We start from the raw sequence: 26031 nt of genomic DNA on the forward strand, positions 1-26031 counted from the left end.
TCAGGGGAGGTGGAGAGGGGTTTTTGTGTGCTGTAAAACACAAAAATCAGGTCTATGGAGTGGAAAGGCCACAAACCCAGCTTGGGAGCCAAAATGCATTTCTTACATAAAAATGTACAATTCTCAGTGATGTTTGTATCATTTCTCTACAGAAAGGTTTCGACAGAACAAAACAAACTGATCTGTGACGTTTGTGAGTGTGGCTATTTTAGAATTTATTTCCATAAGTGATTTTTTTTTCTTAAAGATGTTTAATAGTAATTCCTATAATAAAGTCCCGTTGTACTCTTAACGCTGTATATTTGTTTTTAACACTGTGTATTTTTCTACTCTTTACAGGAGGAAGAAGAAAGAAGGGGGGCTGGGGAGGGAAGGGGCAGCTCTGGCCCAGCTCCAGCTGTGCCCCTCAGATGCAAACGCCCCAGTTCTGGTTTGCTGCTCCTGACGGGGCTGAACTTGTGTCCAGTGGTTCCCTCAATAACCCAGCAGCCATCCCCGGGGAAGGAGCCCTGGGGGCTGCGGCAGGGCCGGGGGGCACACGGAGCATCCTCCTGTGCTGTGCCAGCCTTCATTTCCCGCCAGCATCGGAGCTTTCCAGCTCGGGAACCTTCCCTGTGAAAGAAAAGCCTGGGAAAAGTCAGGGCATTCTTGCCTTAAACGCCAAAAGCAGCGAAAGGCGGGAGGCAGGCGGGCTGCCCTGGGGAGCGCAGGGCCTGCCCCGGCAGCTCCCTCTGGAACTGCGGCTCTCCTCGGGCTCTGCTGCCCGGCTGGGGATCGCTGGGGCTCCTGCGGCCCTCGGTGTGCCGTGGAAGTGCACTGCCCCCTTCCTGCGCCGGGCTGCAGCCTGGGAGGGGATGGGATCTGCTGGGATGAGCTTTCCTTCCTTCCTCCCTTCCTTCCCTCCCCCGGCTCCTCACGGGCTCGGCCATCGCCTGGCGCTGCCTAGGCACCTCCTCCCGCCGCTGCTCGGCACTCGGCAGCGTGCCCTGGCGGCCGCTCCGCTTCCGGTTCAGCACCCGTTCATTTCCGGTTCCGCTTCCGGGTGCGCGGCAGCACCGGGCCGGGCTCCGGGGCCCGTCCGGCGGCGCCGCCATGGCCGCCACGGCCGGGAGCCGCACGCAGAAGATCGGGAGCGTGTACAGCCGGTGCGGAGGGGGGGGTTCAGCCGGGCCGGGGCCGGTTCTCCGTGAGCGCGGCCCGCTGAGCCCCCCCTGAGCCGCCTGTCGCCCGCAGGGCGCGGAACCTGGTGCGCATCGGGCTGCTGCGGAAGCCGCTGTGGCTGGACGTGTACGCCGCGTTCCCGCCGCTGCGGGAGCCCGTGTTCCGCGTGCCGCGGCCGCGCTACGGGAGCGGGGACCCCATCGGCGCCGTGCTCTACCGGGAGGACACCGTGCGGGCGTGGGTCAGGGTGCACCGGGGGGTGGGTGCACCGGGGGGCTGGGGTAAATCGGGGCTGTTCATTTTGTTAATTAATCGGGGCCGCTCTGGGATAAATCAGGGTGGGTTTTCAAAAATAATCGCGGGGGTTTTGCGGATAAACTGGAGGGTTTTTGGCATAAACCGGGGTGGGTTTTGGGGTAAATCGGGGTGGGTTCTTTTTTTAATAAATTGGGGTGGTTTTTTAAAAAAATCAGGGTGGGTTTTTTTTTAAATAAATCAGGATGGTGTTTGGTATAAATTGGGGTTTTTTTAATAAATCAGAGTGGGTTTTGGGGATAAATCAGGTTGGTTTTAGGGATAAATGTGGGTGGGTTTGGGGATAAATCGAGGTGGTTTTTTTAATAAATGGGGGTGGTTTTTCTGCCCTGCCCCGTGTTTCTAAAGGAGGAGGAGGCTCCTCTGGAGCTGCTCCGACCCACAGCTGCTGTGATTAACCTGAATTTATTAACACAGTTTAAAAAGAAGCTGTGTGGAATCCCAGACAGGTTTGGGCTGCCAGGGACCCTGAAGGCCACCCAGTGCCACCCCTGCCGTGGCAGGGACACCTCCCACTGTCCCTCCAAGCCCATCCAGCCTGGCCTTGGGCACTGCCAGGTGTTACAAAGGCTCCTGAGGAAAGGAGGAACAATTTTGTGCTTGCTCTTACTGCCCCCTCAGTGCTCTGACTCTGCTGCTGTCTGTTCACTCCTGATTTAGCTGCAAAACCTAAACAGTTTCCTTCTCTGAGCAGGAGGTTTTACAAAGTTTATGGCAATGGCCCCAGACCTTTCGACCTGACTCAGTTAAACTTCAAATCCACCTGCCAGAGGTAAGGTGATAATCCAACAGAAATGTTCCTGAGGCTGCCCCCTTCTCCCCTGCAGCCAGGGAACCAGAGCATCTCCTGTGAGGGTAAAAAAGCAACTTTGCTACCCAGGTTCGTTGAGAAATACAATGAACTGAAGGAAGAGGGGAAAATTGAAGAGGAGAAATTGTTTGAAGAAACAGGAAAAGCCCTTTTAGCCAGTGGGATCCTTTTACAGAGAAGAGGAGTAGACAAGGTGAGTATGACATCCCCACAGAGTTCCTTGGATTGAGAAAACTCCACTGCCAAGCCCCTGATGCTGAGCTGGTCTGAGTGAAACCCTCAGCACAGCAGTCTCACTCCTGATGGCCTTGAGATGCCTTTGCTGTGCAGAGAAAACTTCCCTCCTGTCTGGCCAAGGCTGAGGCACCTGGGGGCCAGAAAAGATGTTTTTCTGGGGATGAAACTGAGTAACCAATCCAATAATCCACGGTGTCTGTATGAAGCATTTGGAACTTTGTGCATTTGCTGCTGTATCTGGAATTTTCCCATGTTTTAGCTGGAAGTCAGCAGCCTCTCTGGGGATGTGTGACACGGTGTTGTGCCTCCACAACAATCTCAGCAGGAGTTAAACTCCTTTTGGGCACACAGAGGGCTGCTGCTCCCCTCAGTCACCCCTCAGAGGCATTTCCCACCCTGCCTCATGGGATCTTTGCTGTCCTTCCCTGCAGGGTGCTGCAGCCAGGGATGCTGCCTTGCAGCCCCAGCTGCAGGAGAAGAGGAAGGACGGGGAGGAGCAGCCACCAGAGCTGGCAGGGACACAGAAGGAGAATCCCTGTCCCTCCTGACAGCCCTGTCACCTGCCAGGAGCCACCTCCAGCCCTCCTGGGGGACATTGCCCTGAGGAGCAGGGCCCTGGTGCCCTCCAGGCTCGTCCATGACACATGCTCCCCGTTGATAAAGTCACAGAAAATCTTATTTTTTTTAGTATTCACAACTGTTTTCTCAAATCAAGTTGGAAAATACCGAGTGTAAAAGTGGAAAATTAAAACATTCTCTTTAAAAAGTGGAAGTTCTGCCTGTTCAGGTGTCTGGTGTGCAGCAGTGAAGATGTTTCCTGCTGGGGGATGCAGATCCTGTTTGATGTGTTCCAGCAGCTGTCTGAAGTGCCATCTTTTTATAGCTGATTGAGGAAAGCTGCTAATTATAGAAGTGCCATCATGTGCTCTTCCCATCCCACCATTTCCTTAGATTCAGAGCAGGATGAGGGGTGGCACTACCAGAAAAGTGGGAGCTTTGCAGTTTTTAGTGGCTCCTGATGAAATTGGCCACCTTGGAAGTGTGAAAATGGGATGTTCCAGCTGTTTGCTGAGAGAAAGGTGATGCTGCTTGGGAAGAGTCACTGGAGACCTGGCAGGGACAAAAATAACCAACCTTCCTGGGACTGGGAGGGAGCTCTGCCCCTGCCTGCACATCCAGGGCCTGGCTGATCTCTCATTAAACATTTGGCTCGGGCTCTGTGAAAAACAAAGTTTGTTTTGTGTCTTTCTTTGAGATTTTTGTTGCTTTTCTTTCGTTTGTGATTCTTTAACATCCCGGACTGGCACCACCCCCACTCCCAGCTGTGAATGATGTCCAGCCCCTCCCTCCCTGCCCAGTTTGGTGCTGCTGAGGTGCAGCAGAGCTCGGTGGCAGTGAAAAGCAGGGTGTGAAATGCCCCTGGTTTGGTTTCTGTGCCTTGCTTCACTCCCGGCAGTGATGTGAGTGCAGCAGAATTGCTCAGCTATCCTTGGAAGGTCAAACTTCACTCCCAGTTTGTAAAAGAACTAAACCCTCTCAGGGGTTTGTTACAAAGAGCAAAGATCCCTGTGTTTCAGCACTGCTCCATTTCCAGGAGCAGCAATAACAGCGAGTTCAGAGCCCTCCAGAGCCCTGGGGTGTGCCCTGACCGAGCTGCTGTGCAGAGCACACGAGGAGAAAGTTGGAATTGGTTTTATTTTGTGTGGAAAAAAGTCAATCCCCTTGGGTTTGCCCTCGGGGACAGCTGTGACCTGGGGGAGTGAAATGAGACCCCTCAGGGGCTTTTCCTGCCCGTGATCACCTGGGGAGGTGATGGGGACCAGCTGCAGGTCGTTAATTCCCATGGCCACAGCGATGGCCACAGCTGAGGGCGTTTTGGGGTGATTGCCTCGTGCCGGGAGCCAAAGCCCGGCAGGGGAAGGGCGGGAGGCCGTGGCTGCGAGGAGCTGGCAGGGTGTGGGTGAGCTCCATGCCCTGCCCCAGCAGTTGGTGCTGCACCGCCGCGTTCACCCCGGGCTTCCGAGACAGGTACGTGGCCAAACGTGCGGGAGAACCTGGAAATGTGTGCGGGAGAGTCTGGAAATGTGTGCGGGACCCCGTGTTTCAGTGGGGGGAGAGCAGGAGTCGTGCCATGGTGCGAGTGCGGGAATGCTCTGCTGGAAGCTGCCAGGGCAGAGCCGGCCCTGGGCTGGGGCAGGGCGGGCTGTGGGCGATGGAGAGGGTTGGAACGTTCAGCGCCGTGGGTTTGCTGTGTCTGCTGGGTGGCGGGGATCGGGCTCTGGAGCATTTGGTGCAATTCGGATAAAACCAGTTAAACCAGCGAGTCTGAGCAGCGTTCGATGGGGGCGTTTGCCGGGCTGGGGGGCGATGCTGATGGTCGGGACCTGCTGTGACTGCGGGAATTTAATTAAGAAGTTGTGGGCAGCAGCCGGGGGGCGGTTTGTCGCTGTCGGGGCGTTTTCCCGGCAGCAGGAGCGGCCCCTCAGCCGCCGGTCCCCCGGCGCTCCCCGCTAGGTGGGAGCCGCGCTCCGCGCTCCCGGCACCGAGCGGCGGCACCGAGCCCCGCCGGGCACGGCAGGCGGGGAACTCTGTGCGGGAGCCCCAGCTGCGAGTCCCCGCTTTCACCGGGACATATCTGAAAAGGCAGCGGGGTGGGAGCTGCGGTGCTGGAGGGCGCCGGGGTGCGGGGTTCCTGCCCCGGGCAGGGCAGAGGCTGCTGCGGCCGTTCCGGGGCTGTGCCCCGAGCCGGGGACGGCTCCTGCGGGCCGGTGATGTCCCCGCAGCCATCGGGACGCTCGTTCCTGCCCGCAGGGCGGTGCTGCTGCCTGGCCGTGCCCAGCCCGTCCCGGTGACCTTTCCTGCGCCGATTCCCGACCTTCCCCCCGCGGGCTGCGGGGGCAGCTCCTCTCGCTGCCTGCCGGGCTGTTTGCAGTGCCGGTAAATGCCGGGGTATCGGTTACACGGAGCCCTGACCCCCCAGGCTCCCAAGGCAGAGGGCACGGACGCTCCCGCAGCCCGGCTGAAGGTTCTCCGGGGCCAGGTCCCAAACACGCGGGCAGTTTCGGGGTGCAGAGCTGCCTGCCCTCCGGCAGAATGCAGGGGGGACTGCAGGGATCTCCCAGGGATGCTGCAGCACTCCTTACACCGATGTTTCCCCAGACAGTGCAGAGGTGTCCTGCTGGAGCAAACACCTCCAGCCCCACAGGCCAGGGCTGCAGAGCCGGGCTCTGAGCTTGGGCTCTGTTTTAACCCACAGGCAGCTGCTCCCAGAGCCCTGCTCAGCCCCTTCACGTGTTCCTGGGCCGTGGATTACCCACTGGTTTGTGTTGAGGGCAGGGGAACTAAGGATTTAATAGGATCTAATGTCTGGAGCGGCCAAAATAATTCATCAGCTTTGCTGGAAAAACAGGTGATCTGACCTTGCCAATGCCAAGCTTCACCGAGGCAGATAATAAAGGGCTCAGTGTTTAAAGAACATGGCTCCAAGTAAGATATAAAATTGTTGGCATTGCCACTCTGTGGAATCCTCTGGGATTTGCCTCTGCCCAACCCTGCTGAATGCACACATTTGGTCCTCAAACCTGCCCCGTTTTGAGCTTTGGAATATTCCAGAATTCTGTATCTGTTAGGAGAATGGCTGTGGAAACAGAGCAGGGCGCTGGCTCTGGTGTGCTGTGTTTCCACACTGGGCAGGGATGGCACAGAAGGGGCTCCTGCTCTTTGCAGGACCTGGGCAGTGCCAGTTCTGCCACCTGCCTGGTTCTGGTTCTAAACTGGAGCTTTTTAACCAGTTGGGTTTGGTGCTTTTTGTGTTTTGCTTCTGCAGCAGCAGCAATGTCCATGGCACAGAAATTCCTGCCCCGAGGGTTCTGGGCTGTGTGAGGTGCAGGACAAAGCCCCATGGCAGGGCAGGAGGGTCAGAGCAAACCTGTGAGAGCAGCAGGCTGAGCTCAGCGGTGGCTGACAGAGCTGCTGCTGTTTCACCAGTAAATGTTGAGTCCTGGCAGGGCCTGGCCCCCTCGCTGGTCAGTTCTGACCCAGGGATGGCAGCCAGGCCCCTCTGGCCGGGTCAGCTGGTGGGGCTGGGTCCCGAGGAGCTGTGGGGTGAGCTCACTCTGGGCACAGCAGCGTGTTTAATGGATGTTTTAACAATCGTTCCAGCAGGGCCGGGCTCTGTGTGTCCCACAGCCCAGCCCGTCTGCCAGGGGCTGCTTTGTTGGCAGAAAGGGAAGTGCTGCCCCAAGAAACCCCTGTGGCCCCATCCTGTGAGCTCTGGCTCCGGTGTCTGTGCCGGTGTCACTCCCCCGGAGCCAGGGTCGCTCCGGGAGCCGGGGTCGCTCCCCCAGCTGCTCCCCCGGAGCCAGGGTCACTCCCCCGGAGCCAGGGTCACTCCCCGGAGCCAGGGTCGCTCCCCAGCGCTGCCCCAGCCCGGGGTTTGCAATCTCGCCGGCCCCAGCAGCGATCTGGGCTGTCCCTGTGCTCGGGGTCCCGCAGGAGCCCGGTGCCTCAGCTGCCCTTGGCTCTGTGTGTCCCTGAGCTGCTGCTGCCTCTCTGCATATTGCAAGCTCATTCTGATGTGCGCTAATGCTATTATCCTCCAGAAATTGAAATCAAGTCCGAACCTATAATGTTTCACTGGGAGGGAATTGGGGTTATATATTCCTGTGTACAGCAGCATTCTATTTCAGTCATAGCATTTAATTATGATTGGTGTGTTAGTGCCCACCAGAGCATAACAAATTGTCATTATGTTATTCTGCTGAGTCTAATTTAATTGGCAAGTTGTCACAAAAGCAATTATCCATCATTTATTTTGTTGCCATAACCACATCTTGGAGAGCACCTGCTGTCTGAAGTGGAAAGGCTCTGCAGTCTCTTGGTCCTGGATTCTTCCACTTGCTGACACAAAGACACCATTTCTTCCTCTTATTTAAAAACATGTTCCTCGTTTCCCAGCGTGGGCTGGGAATGCCGGAGGGGATGCTCTGTGCAGGTGGAGCCCTGTTGGGACATCCCGGGGCTGCTGTGACCCACGGAGACCTTGGGGACAGCCCAGGGCAGTGTCTGGGGGTGGTGCTCAGGTGTGGGAGCCTCTCCTCACTTCTGCAGAGCTGGGATGAACGAAGGACAGAAAGGAAAGCTCTAAAGGAGACATTCCCTGCCTGGAGAAAATACAGCTCTTGGCTTCCTGCAAATAATTTTGGGTGAAAACGGGGAGGGGGTAAAAAGCCCCTGAGCTGCTGGTGGTTGATTTTGGTGTCTAAAGACACAGAGGTGTTTGGAGGAGCAGAAGGGCTGCAGGCCCTCGGAGCCTGGCTGGGTCTGGAGCTGCTCAGCTAAGGAACAACCACCCAGGTTTGGGGCTGGTGCTGGCCATGCCCAGCCTGGCTCCCAGGGCTGGGGCACCCCGGGGCACCCCGGGGCACCCCGGCTCCCTGGCTGCCCTTCCCTGGCTCCCAGGGCCGCGGGAATCCATCCCAGAGCCTGCCAGCCCGGGCTGCTCTGCACGGAGCAAGTCTCAGATAAGGCATCTCGGGGAGATTAGGAGCTGGCAGGGAAGATTAGTGGCTCCTTATAATCCAGCAGGCAAAGCAATCTCAGGCTTCCCGAGACCAACCCCAAAGTGCTGATTTTCTCCTTCCTGAGATGGCACGTGGCTGTGACCTGTTTGCTTCTGAGATTTTGGAGATTGCATCCCAAAATCCTGCAAGGCTAATGCAGACTCATGAACTGAGAGCCTGTGACTCACTGTGATAAATGAGTAAATAAATGAAAATCTGTTCTGATGTCTGTATTTCTGTGAGTTACTCCCCTCTCCGCCCTGTCTGTAATCTCTTCCCCTCTGGTAGTTCTGATTAGCTGCTAATGAGGAAAGATGATTTTGTAGTTAAAGCACAGAGAGAGGGTTTTTTTCCTAGTTCTGCTTTTTTTAAATTTTCCCTTCCCTGCCTTGATTTTCCCAATCTGTGGGCCTGGATACTGTTGATTTTAGATGGTGTGAAGTTAAATTAATCCACATTTGCAAACCAGTTTGTTTCAAAGGAAGGGCTACAGTGACTTGGAAAGGAGGGATCATAAATTTTCCCTCCTGATGTTCCTGCTGAAGATGAGCACTGTCCTTGTCTCATTTCCCAGCAGTGACACCCTGGAGCTGGCCAGGCTCTGTGCTCACAGTCCCTGGGGGTCTGCAGGTGTCCCTGCTGTCCCTCTCTGGTCACTGCCCAGGGCTGGAGCTTGTCCCTGTCCCCGGGCTGGCTGTCACTGAGCCCCGTGGTGGCTCTCAGCAGAGCTGTGGGGCAGGTGGAGGGTGCTGGGGCAGGGTTAAACCTGCAGCCATGCCAGCAGGTATTTGTGTGTCTGATTTATGGGTGAAATTCCCCGCCACGGAGGAGGCATCGTGAAAGGGCTGAGTGTGATAAATAACTCATTGTAATGTATTATTTAGCAAATTATAATGAAAAGCAGAAAATACACAGAGGGGAGCAGACAAATGCATTCCCCAGCTGGCAACTTGCTGATGGTTTAGAGCCAGAAAATGGATATTTAGGAGCGTTTGGGAATTTCCATGGCTTCTCCTGGAGATAAATCACCTTTCTGCAGATGAGTTTACTGGGTGTCCTGCTGCTGGGTTTGACCCTGGGGAGGAAATCACCCCAAGAGCTGGGGAGAGGATTGGACCCGAGCTCCGTGTCCTGCCGCGAACCGGAGCTGCTCCCCAGGAGGGAAATCCCCTGGATTCCCTCGGTCCTGCAGCTCCTGGCCGCTGGCAGGAGGGACGGGCACGGTCCCGGAGCAGCGGGTTTGGGCTCGGAGCGAGGCCCGCGGGCTGTGCTGGCTCTGCGGGGCATCCCCCGGGGGTGTCCCTGCGGGGAGAGCGGGGGGCGAGCCCCAGCCTTCCCGGGCAGAGTTTTCCCGTTTCCCGGCTCTCCATCCCGGGCAGAGATTTCCCGGCTCTCCATCCCGGGCAGAGTTTTCCCGTTTCCCGGCTCTCCATCCCGGGCAGAGATTTCCCGGCTCTCCATCCCGGGCAGAGTTTTCCCGTTTCCCGGCTCTCCATCCCGGGCAGAGGTTTCCCGTTCCCCGGCTCTCCGTCCCCGCCGGTCCCGGTGCCGGTGCCGCGGTGGCACCAGGGGGTGCTGCCTGATCGCGCTCGGCGCTGCCACCGCCAGAGCAGCCAGAAGGTGACTCGCCTTTACCTGTTTGCTGTTTTTTTTCGCTGTCGTTGCGGTTTGAGCGCTCCCATCTCCTCCCCCGGCGGGACAGCGCTGTCGGGGCGGGTGTCCCGTGCGATGCTCTCTCTGCTCCCTGCTGTTGGGATATTTGACAAACTGTGCTTTAGAGGGGAGAAGCACATCCCTGTGTGGATGAGCTCTGCCTGCCGGCCCGGGAGCACGGCGGGGCCGCTGCCTGGCGGGGCCGCGTCCCCCGGGGCCATCCCGGGCGGGATGCAGCTGCCCCGGCCCCGCTGCCCCGTGGCTCCGCAGGATGCCCCAGACGCTTTTCCAGCCGAGCTGGAGCTGCCTTGGCAGGGGCCAGCGCGGGGTTTGAGCGCTGAATTTCCCGCTGGTGGCCGGCCCGGGGCTTCCGAGGTCCCCTTGGGGCCGTGGGTGCCGGGGCTGGGTTGTCCCGGCACCGAGTGTGGGGCTGTACGGAGGGAAGAAGATAAGAGACTCGCTGAGAACTTGACTGGGTGACTAAGATAAATTCAGTGTGCCGCAGGAAATCGAAATGTGAAATAAAGATCTCAAGCAAGTGAAATATTTAAAAAGATACAGGAGCTGGGTGTGCACGGGAGCCGTTCCGAGGCAGCCGCCAGGACCGGCCCTTATCAATCCATCACCGGCCTGGCTGGATTTTATAAAAGATAATAGGGTGGAGGGAGAATTGAAATAGAAACTATCCATTACCGGCGCCTGAATGACAGGTTCTCTGTGCAAAGTAAGATCATAATTAACAGCAGAGAGACTGAAAGTTTTCTGCTTTCTGCTGCTGTTTGTTTTCCTTCCTGGCACTGTGGGGCAGGGTGGGCACATGGGGGGGCCCAGGGGGGATTTCTGTAGTGCTACAGCCTCTTCTCCAGGTACTTTCCACGTGCTTTTTTGGGGGGGGGCTCTCCAAAACAGCAGCTTGAAAACAATGTGCTTGATTTTGCAATTCCTTGGGTTAAAAAGGTTATTTGAGCTCCACCTTTTGCTGCTGATGGCTCTTTATTTTCTCCAGCCCCCAAAAATACAGCCAAGACGACCAGCCCTGCTGTGTGGGACACAGGGAGTGTTGGAAAAGCAAGTCACACCTTCTTAACCCCTTTCTTTGCTCTGCTCCAACCCCCGTTGTCAATTCTCAGGATGAAATCCTTGCGAGCATCCTCAGGAGCCAGGTTGTGTTCCCTGCCTTTAAAACGTCCTTCAAAGCACAAAGGCTGGATTGGAAACGTCTCCGAGTGTTTTTCCTCCTGGCTCATTTAATTTGGAAGCAGCGGCAGGAGCGCTCCCAGGATTTGGGAATGTGAAATTGCAAGGCGAGGAGAGGAATTAGTGGAGCACTTGGAGTTGCAATAAGCGAGGATTGGGTGGATTGGAGTGCTGGGGAGCTGTGAGCAGGCAGGGCCAGCCTGACAGGGACATCATCTACAAAGGCTGATGGAAGAGCTGAGAGAAAGGGAATAGCAAACTCAGCCCCGTGCTGCTGGGAAGGAAATCGTCCTAATTTGCTTGTGTTTAGTAACCCGAGACATAATTAATGACGTGAGAAGGGACGTTTGAGAAATGTGTCTTGTGCCTGTTCTGCAAGGCTCCATCTCTGCGTGTGCTGCACGCAGCGTGATCCTACAGCTGGGCTCCAGAACTGCTGCAGGTCTGGTCAGCACCCAGAGCAAAGCAGACCTCCCCCCTCCCTCTGGTGTCACAGGAGCTCAGAGGTGCCAGGCAGGTCGGTGGGAGGGAGCTGGGCCAGTCTGACCTCCGCTCCTCCCTTCCCGGGAGGAATCCCGGCTGTTCCAGAGGGTTGGGAGTAGATGATCCCTGGTGTCCCTGTCAGCCCGAAGCATTCTGTGATTCTGTGACCTGGGAACAGAGCAGTGCTGGGTCCCAGCCTGTCTGGTGCTCCACCAGGTGAGGTGTGAATGCAGCCCCGCCATCTGCCCGCGGCTGAGAGGGCCCAACAGGTTGTCATTCCATGCAAAACTCTGGAATGGGCTCATTTCTGAGATGAGATGACTTAAAAACGCCCAAGGCAGAGGAAATGGACACATCAGTATTGTTATCTTCATCTCTGCCGTGGCCCCGCGCTGGAATGGGCTCCAGGACTGAGGGACCCGTGCAGATTGTGGGGGGAGCAGCCCGGGGGCCTTTGGGGCTGGAAATGAGGCAGCCAGAGCTGGTGCTGCTCCGGCCCGTTAATTGGGCCCGTTAATTGGGCCCGTTAATTGGGCCCGTTAATTGGGCGGTAACCTCGGCACAACCTTTAGAAAACCTTCGGCTGTGCGAACCCACGGCCCGGGGCACGGAGCATCACTCGGGGTCAAGGTCCTTGGACTGGGGGGAGGTGCGGGGGCCTGTCCCCCCCAAAGCCTCGTGTGACCCCTGAATGCTGCTTCCCCAGCTCGGTCTGGTTCCCTCCTCCTCCCGGCAGAGGCAGGGCTGGCAGGGAGAGCCCCGTTCCCCCCAGAGCGGGGCTGGGGCTGGCCGGGGGGGCAGGAGCCGTGTGCCCCCCGTGCCCCCCGTGCCCCCCGGCAGAGGATGCCCCCCTCGGCAGCCCCGCCTGGCCCTGGAATCAATCCCAGCGCCGCCGCCGCCAGATTGCCTTGTCCGTTCCAATGATCTTTAACTCCGCTTTTCCCCGAGCAATCAGAAGCGTTTTCTCTTGGTCCAGGTGGTCTTTTCCCATTTCTCTCTCCGCGCTCCCAGCGCCCAGGGCAGTCACATCTCATCACGCCTTTGCTCAGGCCATTTGTAGCTGCAGCTTTTCCTGTTGCCATCAATTTCGCGGCCGCCTCTCCCCCTGCTCCTCTCCCCCCGTGCCCTCCGCAGCTTCTGGGCTCAAACTCCGCCCTGGGAGCCTCGGCAGGAGCAAATGCAAACCCCCCACAGCCCCTGCCCGCCTGCTCGTCGTGCTCCCCCATTTCTTCTCCCTTAAAAAAGCTATTCCTAGAGACCCCGTTGGAAAGCAGAGGCCGATGTGGATTTTTAGGAGAGACTTAGGGGCTGCTGAGGAGGTGAAGACTGAGGACCTGCAGTAATACTGCTTTCCCAAGGGCTGAATAATAATCGTGATAAGTGGATATTGGGAAGGGATTCTCCCTGGCAGGGTGGGCAGGCCCTGGCACAGGGTGCCCAGAGCAGCTGGGGCTGCCCCTGGATCCCTGGCAGTGCCCAAGGCCAGGCTGGACAGGGCTGGGAGCACCTGGAACAGAGGGAGGGGTCCCTGCCATGGCAGGGGTGGCACTGGATGAGTTTTGAGGTCCTTCCAAGCCAAACCATTCCACGATTCTGTGATAACAATAATGAGAATATATTCAATATCAGGCAGCATCCTTTCCAACTCCTCATGTTCTGCCCTGCAAGCTCTCTCCTGCTCACCCCTAAGCAAGGTGTCCCTGCTCCTCGCTGGTGCTGAAGGTGATTTCTGCCCCCTCCCCATCCCAGGGGAGGACATCCCAGAGCCCCTTCTGCTCCCAGCCCCTTCTGAGCTCCATGCTCATTAAAACAAAGCTTTTTTCTGGTCCTCAGCTTGCCCGGGCTTCACCCTGGACTGAAAATCATTGAGCAGCAGATTGCAAAACACAGGACTGTGCTGTGTATCAATAAAAGAGAAAAATGCCAGGATATGGGAATAAAAGATCACTTAATTGGGAGTGCATCCTGTCTGCCCTGCACCGAGCATCAACTCAGCAGAACACTTTGAGTGTGTGATTAAATACCAAGTCTCTGCTCGGCCCCTGGCTGTTCAGTGGAGCAGTTTAGCAGTGCTGAGGTGTTTGCTGAGCAGGGCTTTGCTGTCTCCCCGCTCTTCCTAGGGCACAAGAATTAAACCCACGTCGCTATCACCTATTAATAAGGCAGCAAGTGGCCACGGCAGCCCTTGTGCAGAGCAATGGAGCTCATCATTTTTCTACAGAGGAGCAATTAAGCTGCACCAGGAGGCCTGTGTCTTTATATCATCACCTAATGGCAGAGCAGAACTATTCCAGGGGAGGAGAGGGGGGAAGAATCCCATCCATATTTAATTGGTGAAGTTATCACCTTCGCTTCAGAGCCCCAACTCGCGGCCCTTTGGCCAAGTTCCAAGTCCGATCTATTTCCCCCGGCTGGGAAGCAGCAGAGTGTCCTTACATTGTGCTTCTGCAACAAAATAGCGTCTGAGAGCTCCTGAACGTGCTCCCAGCTGCAGTAAATAACTGATGGTCTCTGCTCTTCGCAGCAAATGAAGATATCTTTGAGCTGTTAGATTCCTTTCGGGTTTTTTTAAGGAAATTATTTGTCTTATTATTATTCTCCAGCCCCACACTTGCCTGTCAGATTAAATTTTTTATTGCACTAAACCTCAGAGCCATCTGGAGCCCCTCAGATCCCAGAGCAGCCTGGCCCTTCCCTTCCCAGCCTTCTGATTCCTCCCGAGCTCTTTATTTTTGTGGCAAATTGTCCCTCCTGTTGTTTCCATCCAGGTGTCCCTCGGGGCCCATCCCTGGGGCTCTGTTTGTCACACCCCTGCCCAGGCAGGGGGCAGTTCCAGGGTCTGGCTCTCCTTGGCCAGATCCCTCCTTTTGCAGCTCCTGCATTTCCCCTGCCAGCCCCGAGGGCTCTGCTGGATTGCTCAGGGATGGGGAGGGGGCAGAAATCACCTTCAGCACCAGCGAGGAGCAGGAGGGAGCTTGCAGGGCAGAACACGAGGAGTTGGAAAGGTGGCCAAAGGCTGCTGCCTGATATTGAACATATTCTCATCATTGTTATCACAGAATCGTGGGATGGTTTGGCTTGGAAGGACCTCAAAGCCCACCCCGTGCCACCCCTGCCAAGGTGGCCCTGAGAGCATTTGTGTCTCTGTGCCCTCCTCTCCTCCCTCCCCAGTGGGGCAGGGCACTCCCGGGTGCCACCGTGTCCCTCCCCCCGGGTGCCACCGTGTCCCTCCCCCCCAGGTGCCACCGTGTCCCTCCCCCCCCCGGTGCCACCGTGTCCCTCCCCCCCCGGGTGCCACCGTGTCCCTCCCCCCCGGGTGCCACCGTGTCCCTCCCCCCGGGTGCCACCGTGTCCCTCCCCCCGGGTGCCACCGTGTCCCTCCCTCCGGTGCCACCGTGTCCCTCCCCCCCGGTGCCACCGTGTCCCTCCCCCTGGTGCCACCGTGTCCCTCCCCGGGTGCCACCGCGTCCCTCCCCCGGTGCCACCGTGTCCCTCCCCCCCGGGTGCCACCGTGTCCCTCCCCCCGGGTGCCACCGTGTCCCTCGGGGCTCTGTGAGTGCCAGCAGAGCCCGGTGGTCCTGCCAGGGCTGTCCCTGTCCCCGTTTGCACGGTGGCAGCAGTGACAGTGACAGGCTCAAACCAGGGTGGCAGAGCAACTCTGGCCCTCCCTGCTGTGGAAAACACCACGGGGGAGAGTGGCCTGGCCCTGACCAGCTGTCCCCTCCTGGCTTGGCCCCCAGCCCCTGGCAGTGCCCTGTGGCAGGGGTGCTGCCTCTCTGTGCCCTGGAGAGTCAGAGGAAAGAGGAAGAGAGGAAAAGGAGAGGGGAAATATCGACAGCTTCCATCTCCTCGAGCCCAGTAACTCGTTTGTGACACTTCTCTGCCACTCCAGCTTCACAAAGCCCCAGCTCTCTGAAGATTAATTGATGTAGGCCACTCAACCTATTTTCAAATCCCTTTCAGTTACCATTTAAAACCTTCTGATTTATTTTTTTTGATAAAGTCACCGAGGCTTTTTATGGATTCTCAAATGATTGTCCAGCTTGACAAATTGGATTCTTAAAGCTGGTTCTTTCAAGAAAAGGATGTGGTCTGACAAGACAAGAAACAGCTCATCTTTGAGACAGGGGGATAAATAAAAAAATAAAACAAAATCCCATTCTTCCAGTCAGGTGTAGCTCAATGGGTGTCTTGCTCCTGGCTGATAATCTTATCAGGCTGTGATGGGAAGGGACCCACACAAAGGGGCCCGGCCGGGCTGCAGGGCTGATCTGGGGCTGATTAATGCTTCTGTCCGGGCTGCAGAGCCTCGGCACAGGTGATGGATGCCCGGGGGGAGCGGCGCCGAGCCCTGCCCGCCCCTCCCGGCTCCGTGTGCTGATGGGGCTGCTCCTGGAGCAGCTGGGCTGTCCCCACCTGTGCTGGCTTTGTGGGGCTGTCACACCTGTGCTGCCTTTGTGGGGCTGTCCCCAACCTGTGCTGCCTTTGTGGGGCTGTCCCCAACCCTGTGCTGCCTTTGTGGGGCTGTCCCCAACCCTGTGCTGCCTTTGTGGGGCTGTCCCCAACCTGTGCTGCCTTTGTGGGGCTGTCCCCACCCTGTGCTGCCTTTGTGGGGCTGTCCCCACCCTGTGCTGCCTTTGTGGGGCTGTCCCCAACCCTGTGCTGCCTTTGTGGGGCTGTCCCCACCCTGTGCTGCCTTTGTGGGGCTGTCCCCAACCCTGTGCTGGCTTTGTGGGGCTGTCCCCACCCTGTGCTGCCTTTGTGGGGCTGTCTCCACCTGTGCTGGGGTTTCTGGGGCTGTCCCCAACCCTGTGCTGCCTTTGTGGGGCTGTCCCCACCCTGTGCTGCCTTTGTGGGGCTGTCCCCAACCCTGTGCTGCCTTTGTGGGGCTGTCCCCACCCTGTGCTGCCTTTGTGGGGCTGTCCCCACCTGTGCTGCCTTTGTGGGGCTGTCCCCGCCTGTGCTGGGGTTTCTGGGGCTGTCCCCACCTGTGCTGGGGTTTCTGGGGCTGTCCCCTCCTGTGCTGGGGTTTCTGGGGCTGTCCCCACCTGTGCTGGGGTTTCTGGGGCTGTCCCCACCTGTGCTGGGGTTTCTGGGGCTGTCCCCACCTGTGCTGGGGTTTCTGGGGCTGTCCCCACCTGTGCTGGGGTTTCTGGGGCTGTGCTGGCTGTCTGTGCCCTCCTGGCTGGGCAGGGACCTGTGGTGTCACCTGGGCTCTGTGAAGAGCTGGCATCTCCAGGGATGGGGCAGGGCAGCTGTGGGGATGGGCAGGGGGTGTTCTGGCCTTGTCACCCCAAACAGGGACAGGGCTGGATGGTGTCCCTGTCCCTGCAGGGCAGGTGGGGCAGGATGAGCTTCTCTGTGCCTCCCACCCTCCCCATCCTGTGTCTGCCACACCTGCTCAGGGTCACTGAGGGTCCCTTGGAGAGCAGGGCCACCGTGGTGGCACCCTGCTGGCCTGGCAGGGCCCCCTCAGTGCCACCAGCAGCCAGGGCACAGGTCCTGGCAGGCAGGGTGAGGTGCAGACCCTCTCAGTTTAAGAAATGCTTTTCATTTTTTAATTGACTGCCTTCCCTGCGAGCATTCCCCACCTGGCAGCTCCCCTGGAGGATGGAAATGCACCCCAGCTCCTGCCTGCTCTCTGCACCCAGCAGCTCTGGGAGATCCTTTCCATCCTTTTAGGGTTATTTATTATGCTGTCCAGTCTGGTTCTGTAGCACAGGGAGATCATTACCCTCTCCTGCAGTAGGGAGAGTTCTCCATGCTGTTTTCAAAGCCATTAAAGCTCTGAAAATGCCTCTCTCTTATTTTTTTTTTAAGCTGGAGAACCTACAGGGCTGCACAACAAACTGCTGACCCAGGTTGGTGAAGGGAGGGAGCACAGACCCTCCTGCTGGCTCCCAGGAGCTGCAGGCTGAGCTCCCAGCCAGGAAGGAGTTCTTGGTTTGTCAGAAACAATTCCCAGGAGCTGCAGGCTGAGCTGGGAGCCAGGAAGGAGTTCTTGGTTTGTTGAAAGTTTGGTTTGTCTGGGGTGCTGGGCAGGTCCTGATGGTGCTGAGAGAGCAGGAGAGGCTCTCAGGAGGGGTGGGAGATGCCACCTGGGGTCTCCAGGGACACAGCAGCTCTTTGGGCTGGTCCAGGTGCACCACAGCACACTCCCTGCTCCTCCACCAAGGCCCCCAAATCCCCAGGGGCTGTTGGCACCTCGGGGTGCTGCTTTCCCTGCAGTTATTGCTGGGAGCTCCTTCCCCCTGCCTTGGTGGGAGCCAGGAGCCTCCTGTGCAGAGTGCTGCTCTCAGAGGCTGCAGATTGTCCCCTTGTGTCTGCTTTTGGTCACTTCACAGCTGTTTATGGCCAGGTGTTGTGCTGGGCAGCAGCTCTGTGCTTCCACGGCTGGCTGAGCTCTCAGCCCAGACCTGGCTGGGTGCTGGGCTCAGCTCCCTGGAGCTCTCATCACTCACCTGGGCAGCTCATCTGGAGAGAGACAGAGCAGAAGCTGTGTGTCCCAGCCCTGCTGGAGGTGTGCACCCACTCTGGAGGTGTTTTGCTCAGGGCCCAGAGTGGTCCTGGGTAAGATCCTGCCTGCAGCAGGAGGGGAGCTCCCATCCCACAGGGTCACCTTGCCCACGCCGTGCTCCTTCCCAGCCCAAAGCTGCTGGAATCAGGTGTTCCCCATCTCCCCGTGAGCACAGGCTCCTCCAGCCTGCTGGTGACAGAGCCCGTGTGCATGTCCCAGTTTTTGGGAGCCCCTCGTGCTGCCCAGATTGCTGGGGAAAGGAGGCTGCAGAGGAGATGGGAGCTGGTGAGTCAGTGCTGCTGTCTGGCCTGGCTGTGCCTCCCAGCACCAGGAGGATGCTCTTCAGTCAGCTCTTCTTGAAGTGCCACCATGAGAGAAAAGTGTCCCAGGATTAAAGACCAGTGCAGCAGTTCCTTGTTGTTCCCTTCCCAGATCTTCCAGGAGGAATCTGCTCCCTGGGAGAGCCAGGGCTGGTTTTGCCCAGGGCTCTGCTCCTGCCCTGGCTGCACAAAGCTGCTCCTGTGGCTGGGCTGCACCTGGGGCAGGTGAGTTTTGCTTTTCTGCTGCCCACACTGTGACCTGAGGCGATATTGAGAACCAGGTGCTGTTCCCAGCTCCCCTGGCAGCTGTGGCTCCAGAGCAGGCTTGGGGCACCTCCATCCCAGGGCTCTGTCCCCTGCCAGGGGGGTCCCACCACAGCCTGGAGAGTTTCCATCCCACCACGGGCACCCCTGGCTGCAGAAGTGCTCTTGGGGACCCCAGGCTGGGCCGTGTGGAGGCAGAGTGACCCCGTTTGTGCCCAGGAGCCCTCAGCCCCAGCAGCTGGGGTGGTGCTGGGGCTCAGGGAGGGAAAGAGCAGGAACTGGAGATCAGAGAGGAAACTAGGCCAGAAAATGCAGCAGATAGTTTGCAAAAGGAGGATCCAAGCAGCTTTGATATGGATGTGCTCCCTCCTGGAGCAGCTCTTTATCAGTGTCAGGAGATGACAAACGAGGAGGGGAAGTCACGGGGCTCCTGCAGCTGCAGCACCCAGGGAAGGCTGCAGGTACCAGCAGCTCCCACCCCAATTAATCACAGGCAAAGGGACTGTCTGCCCCTCTCAGAGCCCAGAACTGAGCCAGGGGACAGGAGGAAGAGGGGAATTGCTTGTGGGCACTTGTGGGGATGAGCCTCCCCCCCCTGGCTGGTGCAGCAGGGCAGCCCTGCTGGGCTGGCAGGTCTGGGGGGAAAAGCTGAGCTGCCCTTGGAGCAGCAGGGGAGGCAGCAGCCAGACAGGCACTGGGAGCTGGAACTGCCCCTGCAGGGGCTGCCAGAGCCAAGGGTGGCACAAACCAACAGGGCAGGTTAAAAAAGACATTGAAAAAAAGAGGAAAAATCAAACCAGAGTTTTTTACTCTTACCTCGTCCTCTTTTTTTATTTTTCTTTTTTGAAGAGTTCCCTTGAAGCCTTGTCTATATAAATGTTGAATTATATGGTTCTTTGACTCTTTACTAGAAATTGCTCTGAATTACTTTTTTTCATATAATCTGTTCCATTTCCAGCACTCTGCCATGTCTCACAGAGGAATATCTGGAGCTGTTGACTGGCTCATTCTCCTGCTGCCAGGCAGCCTCTAATAAAGTTGCCCTCTGGTTCCACTGCAGGGCAGCAATCTGTAATGAAAATTTTATACCAGTGCTTGGGAAATGGAGTTGGAATCTGGGTTTCAAGTATGATTTCATAATACTCCAGGCACATATATATATATATATTTATATATACACATGCACAAATTTGGGGATTTGGAAAAGAAGGGATCATTTCCCAACAATCTTCCCTAAACCCCTTCCTGATGGGATCAGTGGGAATGTGGGTGGTTCAGACCTCCCCCTTGGAGCCCTCCAGTGATGGTGTGAATTTGGGAACCAGAACTGCCCTGATGCTGTACCTTGAATTTTTTGGACATGCACTCTGATGGAATATGGCTGGAGCTGGGGTCTTTGGAAGGGAAGCATCAGTGCTTGTGTCCTTCCTTCCTGTGTCCATGTTTAAATATTCCTCATGGTGCTTTAAATATTCCTCATGGTGCTTTAAATATTCCTCATGGTGCTTTAAATATTCCTCATGGTGCTTTAGGCACTGTCCAGCAGTGGGGATCCTTCCTTGTCCCCTCTGTGTTTCCATGTGCTGGTCAGCCAGGCAGGTTCCCTGGGAGGTGGTTCCTGGTGGGATGGGACCCTCGTGGTGTCCCTCCCCCAGGAGATGTCACTGGCTCCTGGGCTGTGCCCTGGGCTGTTACCTGGGCTGTTACCTGGGCTGTTACCTGGGTTGTTACCTGTGTTGTTACCTGGGCAGTGCCCTTGGTTGTTGCCTGGGCATTGCCCTGGGTTGTTACCTGGGCTGTTACCTGGGCAGTGCCCTGAGTTGTTACCTGGGCAGTGCCCTGGGCAGTGCCCTGGGCTGTTACCTGGGCTGTTACCTGGGCAGTGCCCTGGGCTGTTACCTGGGTTGTTACCTGGGCAGTGCCCTGGGTTGTTGCCTGGGCTGTTGCCTGGGCTGTTGCCTGGGCTGTTGCCTGGGCTGTTACCTGGGCAGTGCCCTGGGTTGTTACCTGGGCAGTGCCCTGGGTTGTTACCTGGGCTGTTACCTGGGCAGTGCCCTGGGTTGTTACCTGGGCTGTTGCCTGGGCTGTTACCTGGGCAGTGCCCTGGGCAGTGCCCTGGGCTGTTACCTGGGCAGTGCCCTGGGCTGTTACCTGGGCTGTTACCTGGGCAGTGCCCTGGGTTGTTACCTGGGCTGTGCCCTGGGTTGTTACCTGGGCAGTGCCCTGGGCTGTTACCTGGGCAGTGCCCTGGGCTGTTACCTGGGCAGTGCCCTGTGTTGTTACCTGGGCAGTGCCCTGGGCTGTTACCTGGGCAGTGCCCTGGGTTGTTACCTGGGCAGTGCCCTGGGCAGTGCCCTGGGCAGTGCCCTGGGTTGTTACCTGGGCAGTGCCCTGGGCAGTGCCCTGGGCTGTTACCTGGGTTGTTACCTGGGCAGTGCCCTGGGCAGTGCCCTGGGCTGTTACCTGGGCTGTTACCTGGGCAGTGCCCTGGGTTGTTACCTGGGCTGTTACCTGGGTTGTTACCTGGGCAGTGCCCTGGGCAGTGCCCTGGGCAGTGCCCTGGGCTGTTACCTGGGCAGTGCCCTGGGCAGTCTGTCCCTCCCAGCCTCTGCTGCTGGAGTTTGGCACATCCGTGCTGCACACGCAGCCCCAGCCCCCTCTGGGGCTGATCAATATTTAATGTGGAATTTGCAGGGATTGACTGGAGGATGTGTTTAAAATTGGAGCTGCAGCCGTGGGTGGCCGTGTCCGAGTGGCAGCAGAGCACTTGGATTGCTTAGAGAGATGGCATTTTGCACATGTACAACAATCCTGGGGATGGGGGGCTGTGGCAGCCCCTCCTCCCCCAAACTGTTGACTTTGCAGTTGTTTTGTGTGTTGATGTCCAGTATTGATCACCCTGGCTGCTGCTGGGGTGCAGCTCTTTCGGGGTTTTGCTGTGCTTCAGGAGCTGAAGGGTTTTGGGACGGGAGCCTTGTGCAGGGCTGTCCCTGCTCCCTGTGAGCTCCAGGCTGGGGCCAGCACCCTGCAGCACAGCAGTGGTGCAGAGCTCTGGGGACACCAGTGCTGGAGCTGGAAGTGTTCCAGAGGGGCTGGCTGGAGCTCTGGGCAGCCTGAAGTGTCCCTGCCATGGCAGGGGGAGTGAGGCAATCCCTAAGTCCCTCCCAGCCTAAACCACCCTGTGAGCCTTTGGCATTCAGACTGGTGAGTTCCAGGGAGCTCTGCAGAGGCCCAGGCTGTGCCCTGTGCCTGCCTGGGGACACTGCCACCCCCCTCAGGAGCCAGGCTGGCTCTCTGCTCCCTGCCCCAGCTCTGGCTGTCACTGCTCCTCCCGGGCTGGGACGTTCTGCACACACAGGTGGCACTGCTGGGGGGGTGCTGGTGGCTCTGGCCGTGCCCAGGGGAGCTGGCAGGTCTGCAGCAGCTGGTGTGGGCTGAGAGAGGAGCTCTGTCAGTGCATGGGCTGGAGCTGTCCCCGTGGCTCCGTGGAACTGAGTGTGCAGGGCTGCAGGCAGAGCTCCCTGAAAAACCATCGAGGCTGTGCTGGGGCAGGCACAGAGCTGACCCTCAGTCCAGCCAGCCTCTGCAGTCCTCCTCAGCAGAGGGAAACTCTTGTCACTGTTCATATGCAGGGTAGAAAATATTTCCCTTCCTCCCCATTATCTAATAGTTCTGCTAAGACTTGGCTCAATTTTAATTACAAACCTTGAAAGCAGCTTGTTTCATGCATGGAAAAGGAGCACAGCATACAGTAGTGACTGGCTCGGTCATAAATATGAATGGTTTTACACTGAAGGAAAATAAAAAGTGGGAATAATTGGCTAAATCCATGGGGGAGGTGTTGGTGAGGAGCTGGGGCACCCTTGGGTGAGAGCTCAGCACCCAGCCCTGCCATGGCACAGCAGGTTTGATGGAAAGCTGTGATTGTGGTGATTTTCTGCTCAGCTCCAGCCCCAGCAGGCTGCCCTCCAGCAGGAGCCACCTGGGGCTGTGGGATGCCCCCTCTGAGGGGAGCAGGGCAGGAGCCCAGCTGCTCTGGGGTGGCCCTGGTGCCACCCTGGCACAGCCAGCTGGGGTCTGGGCAGGAGCCCACCCTTCCACACCCCCTGATGGCCCTGCCCCAGCTCGGGCCCTTTGCTCCTGCTGGCTCTGGGTCCTGCTGCTGGTTCTGTGCTCAGGCTGGGGCTGTTCCAGGGGGATGGTTTGGAATGGAGACATTGTTGACGAGGATGATGAGCAGGGGAGGCACACCGTGCTCCTGTACCTGGGCTCAGCCAGGCTGTGCCAGGCCAGCACATCCATCTGCTGCCTGTGCTCATCATTTCTGTGAGTGCCCTCGGGGGGTGTCAGCCTGCCTGGCAGCTCTGCACCCCTGGAAAGAACCAAAACAAATTAACTCTGGAAATTCCCATCCCAAATGGTGCTGCTGCCCAGCCCCTGGGCACTCCGGGGTGACCTCAGGGATCCAGGAGAGCTGCTCCTGGTGGCTCAGCCAGGATGGGATGGAGCTGGGTCCCTGCTGCCATCCCAGGGCACATGGCATGGCCCTGTGCCCACCGTGGGGGCCAGGACTGCTGCTGGTCCAAGAGAAATGCAAATCTGGGACAATCAGCCTCTGCAGCAGCCAAGTGGGATGTGATGAAATCCAATCAGTTAATAACCCTTCACAGCACTGGGAGAATTGCAGATGAATGTGCTTTTAAATAACTTTATTTTTTTTCCCTCACCAGAATTATTCCCCTGTGATTTTTCTGAAAAAAACCCTGTTTTGGTTTGTGTCTGGCAGAAAGGGCCACTGGGCTCAGGGTGCAGGAGCAGGGACTCTCAGCAGAGCTCTGCCATTGCATCCTCCTGCAGTTTTGGCTGCTGGGAGGGCACCTCCCTCCTTCGGGGGTCCCCTGGAGGGGTCCCGTGGGGCTCCCCCTGCTCGGGGGTGCTGCCCCTGGGTGCCCAGGGAGCTCGGGGCTGCTCTGGAGGAGCCCTGCAGGAGCGGGGCAGCTCTGCAGACAGAGCAGATGAGCCCGAGGAAGAGGAGGCTGGGGCACCCCGATGGTAATCAGGGCTAATTTGTGCATTTGCCATCCGGAGTCATGTCTTGCAGTTTTTCTTTCCCCCTGCACGGTTGGCTCGGGGGGGAGCAGGGCTCTCCTGGGCCTGATTCGGGCACTGGGGATGGAGGATGTGCTCTGGCAGCCCGGCAGAGGCAGATGCTCCTCTCCCAGCAGCTCTGGCTGTCCCAGCCTGGCCCTGGTCAGGGCCCTGCCCAGGTCACAGCCTGCCAAAGGGCCCTGTCCCCCCTCCAGTGCCCTGCACGGGGCTGCAGGAGGAGGAAGAGGCATCTCCTGGGCAGGTGTGCGTTTGGGAGCTGCTGCTGGGTGCTCCCTTGCCGTGCAGGGGCTGTGGAGCTGCTGGAGGAAATACCACAGACTGGGGAAAAAATCTCACTTAAGTCTTTGCAAAGCCATAGATAATGCACTGTGAGAGTGAACAAGCAGGATGAAAAATAATTGCACTCCTATTTTTTTCTCCAGCTTTTCTTATCAACGGCTTTATCACCTTTGGTTTTATTTTACACCTTATTTAGACTTTACTGTAATCCCAGCTATTTCACCATTGACACCTCCTTAATACCTTGTCTAACACCTCTGACACCTCTGGCTAATGCTCAGGCCCTGCTCCAGCGCCGAGCAGGAACAGAAAAGAGCTGAAAGGGAGAGAGGGAAAAATTATTTACTGCCCGGGCTGTGTGAATAACAACCTGTGAGGAGGAGGGGGGGCCGGGGCTCGCTGTGCAGCTGAGCTTGGTGCGTGCCCCATCCGTCTCCACCTGCCCCCCCGGCACAGAACAGGGCTGGGAGTGCTCGGCAGGGAGGGGAAGGCAGAGGATTTGTTGGCCCTGGGAAACTGCAGCCCAGAAAGGCTCAGCTTTGTGAACTGGAGAGAATGAACTCCTCTCACTTGGACACCCTGTGCCCAGCTCAGCCCTGTTGGAAGTGCTCCTCGTCTGTGGGTGCTGCTGGTGTTGGTGCCACCCTGAGCGTGCCCTGCTGCTCCGTGGGGCTGCACAGGGCTGGGGCTGGCCCTTCACCCCTCCTGGGCAGCCCTGAGGGTGCTTCTTGGGGCTAGCTCTGCCTTGGTGGCCCGGGAAGGTGCCCCCGTTGGTGGGGATCCCTCCTCTGCTGTGTCGTGGGGTTTGTTTAACAGGTCTCAGCTGTTCTGGTGGTCTGGAGGTGGCCAAGGGGCTGCTGGTGGGCTTGGCAGAGTCACAGAATCCTGGAATGGTTTGGATGGGCCCTTGGAGATGATCCATTTGCACCCTCTGCCATGGGCAGGGGCACCTTCCACTACCCCAGGCTGCTCCAAGCCCCATCAGCCTTCTCTGGGACCCTGTGCCAGGACCTCCCCACCCTCACAGGGAGCAATTTCTGCTCAGTATCTGACTCTCTGGTCTCCAAAAGGTTTGATTTCCTGGTCTGGAAGGGATCCCACTGAAGCCCAGTGCTGGGGATGGCCCAGCCCTGGGTGAGTTTTTCCTTTCTCCTCTCCCCGAGCCCAAAGAGCAGCGTGGCTGCATCACCCAGATTTAACTCCCCATTACACAAACTAGATCTCTAAAGAGAGGGATATGGCAGCTTTATTATAAGTTTATTACATGCTAATTCAAGCAAATAAATTTGCTCCAGCTGTGGAGCAAAGGAGATTAATAACCTCCAAGATCACTTCGCTGCTTTGATGAGTTTCTTGAACAGAGTGGAGTATATTTAGGAAGAGCAACTAGATTAGTCAAAAAACCCCTTTAATTATTAGTGACACTGTGCAAACTGCTTCCTACGAGTGGAATACCAACTACTTAACTCCCTGACCTTATTATTCAAATAAACACTCCTTATTATAGCGACATGACTTGCTCATCAACACATCAGATCAGCTGCCTGGGCGGGGGTCTGGGGGTCCCCGCTGTGTCAGCCTCCAGCTGGGCTCTGTGAGGGGTGAAACGACCCCAAAGGCTTTAAAGGAGCTTCCTTCGTGTGCCACACAGCGAGCAGAGAAACTGCTGGAATGTTCTTGGCACTGGCTCCCTCCCCTGCTCGGGGTGCTGGGTTTTGTTCTGCTGTTCATTCAGATTTTTCTGGGAGTGTTTCAGTCTGGGTGTTCTGAGGTGCCTCAGCGTTGCTGATGTTTTTGTGTGTGGTTTGTAGAGCAGCCCTGGAGGGGGCTGGGGGGTTGTTCTTGTGGCTGTTCCCCTCCCAGAGGTCGCTGCCCTCACGTTTAATGGAACCTGGGGAAATTCTGCATTTTCCAGTTTGTCTTTGTTGGCGGGATGCTGGAGCTGGATGAGTTTTCTGCCCCTTTCATAGGTAAAAAGCAGGCTGAGAAGGGCTCTCAGAAATTATCACAGGCATCATGAAAGTGTGTCTGGGTGTTCCTTCCCTCCCTTCCTTCCCTCTGCTCCCGTTCTGGCCGCAGGCCTGGCCGGGTTTGGGGGATGCTCGGGGGATTTGGAGCCCAGGG

The 26031-nt window shown here is 57.5% G+C and overlaps 1 protein-coding gene across 1 annotated transcript; it reads left to right on the plus strand.

Annotated features, from left to right (window-relative positions):
* Positions 1-990: 990 nt before the first annotated feature.
* On the plus strand, positions 991-3755 carry MRPS23 (mitochondrial ribosomal protein S23). The gene is made up of 5 exons (XM_059866308.1): positions 991-1145; positions 1234-1398; positions 2171-2248; positions 2357-2480; positions 2956-3755. The coding sequence occupies exons 1-5, from the start codon at positions 1093-1095 to the stop codon at positions 3070-3072; spliced, it is 537 nt and encodes a 178-aa protein (XP_059722291.1). The 5' UTR covers positions 991-1092; the 3' UTR covers positions 3073-3755.
* The last annotated feature ends 22276 nt before the right edge of the window (positions 3756-26031 follow it).

The sequence above is a fragment of the Haemorhous mexicanus genome, chromosome 22 (genome assembly GCF_027477595.1).
Source record: "Haemorhous mexicanus isolate bHaeMex1 chromosome 22, bHaeMex1.pri, whole genome shotgun sequence".
In the NCBI taxonomy this organism is placed as follows: domain Eukaryota; kingdom Metazoa; phylum Chordata; class Aves; order Passeriformes; family Fringillidae; genus Haemorhous; species Haemorhous mexicanus.

Bases quoted from the DNA above. Each gene is read 5' to 3' on its own strand.
- MRPS23 (XM_059866308.1), top strand. From the start codon at position 1,093: ATGGCCGCCACGGCCGGGAGCCGCACGCAGAAGATCGGGAGCGTGTAC. The intron at 1,399-2,170 runs GTGGGTCAGGGT...TTCTCTGAGCAG, and splicing joins CGGGAGGACACCGTGCGGGC to GAGGTTTTACAAAGTTTATG. The intron at 2,249-2,356 runs GTAAGGTGATAA...TTTGCTACCCAG, and splicing joins TTCAAATCCACCTGCCAGAG to GTTCGTTGAGAAATACAATG.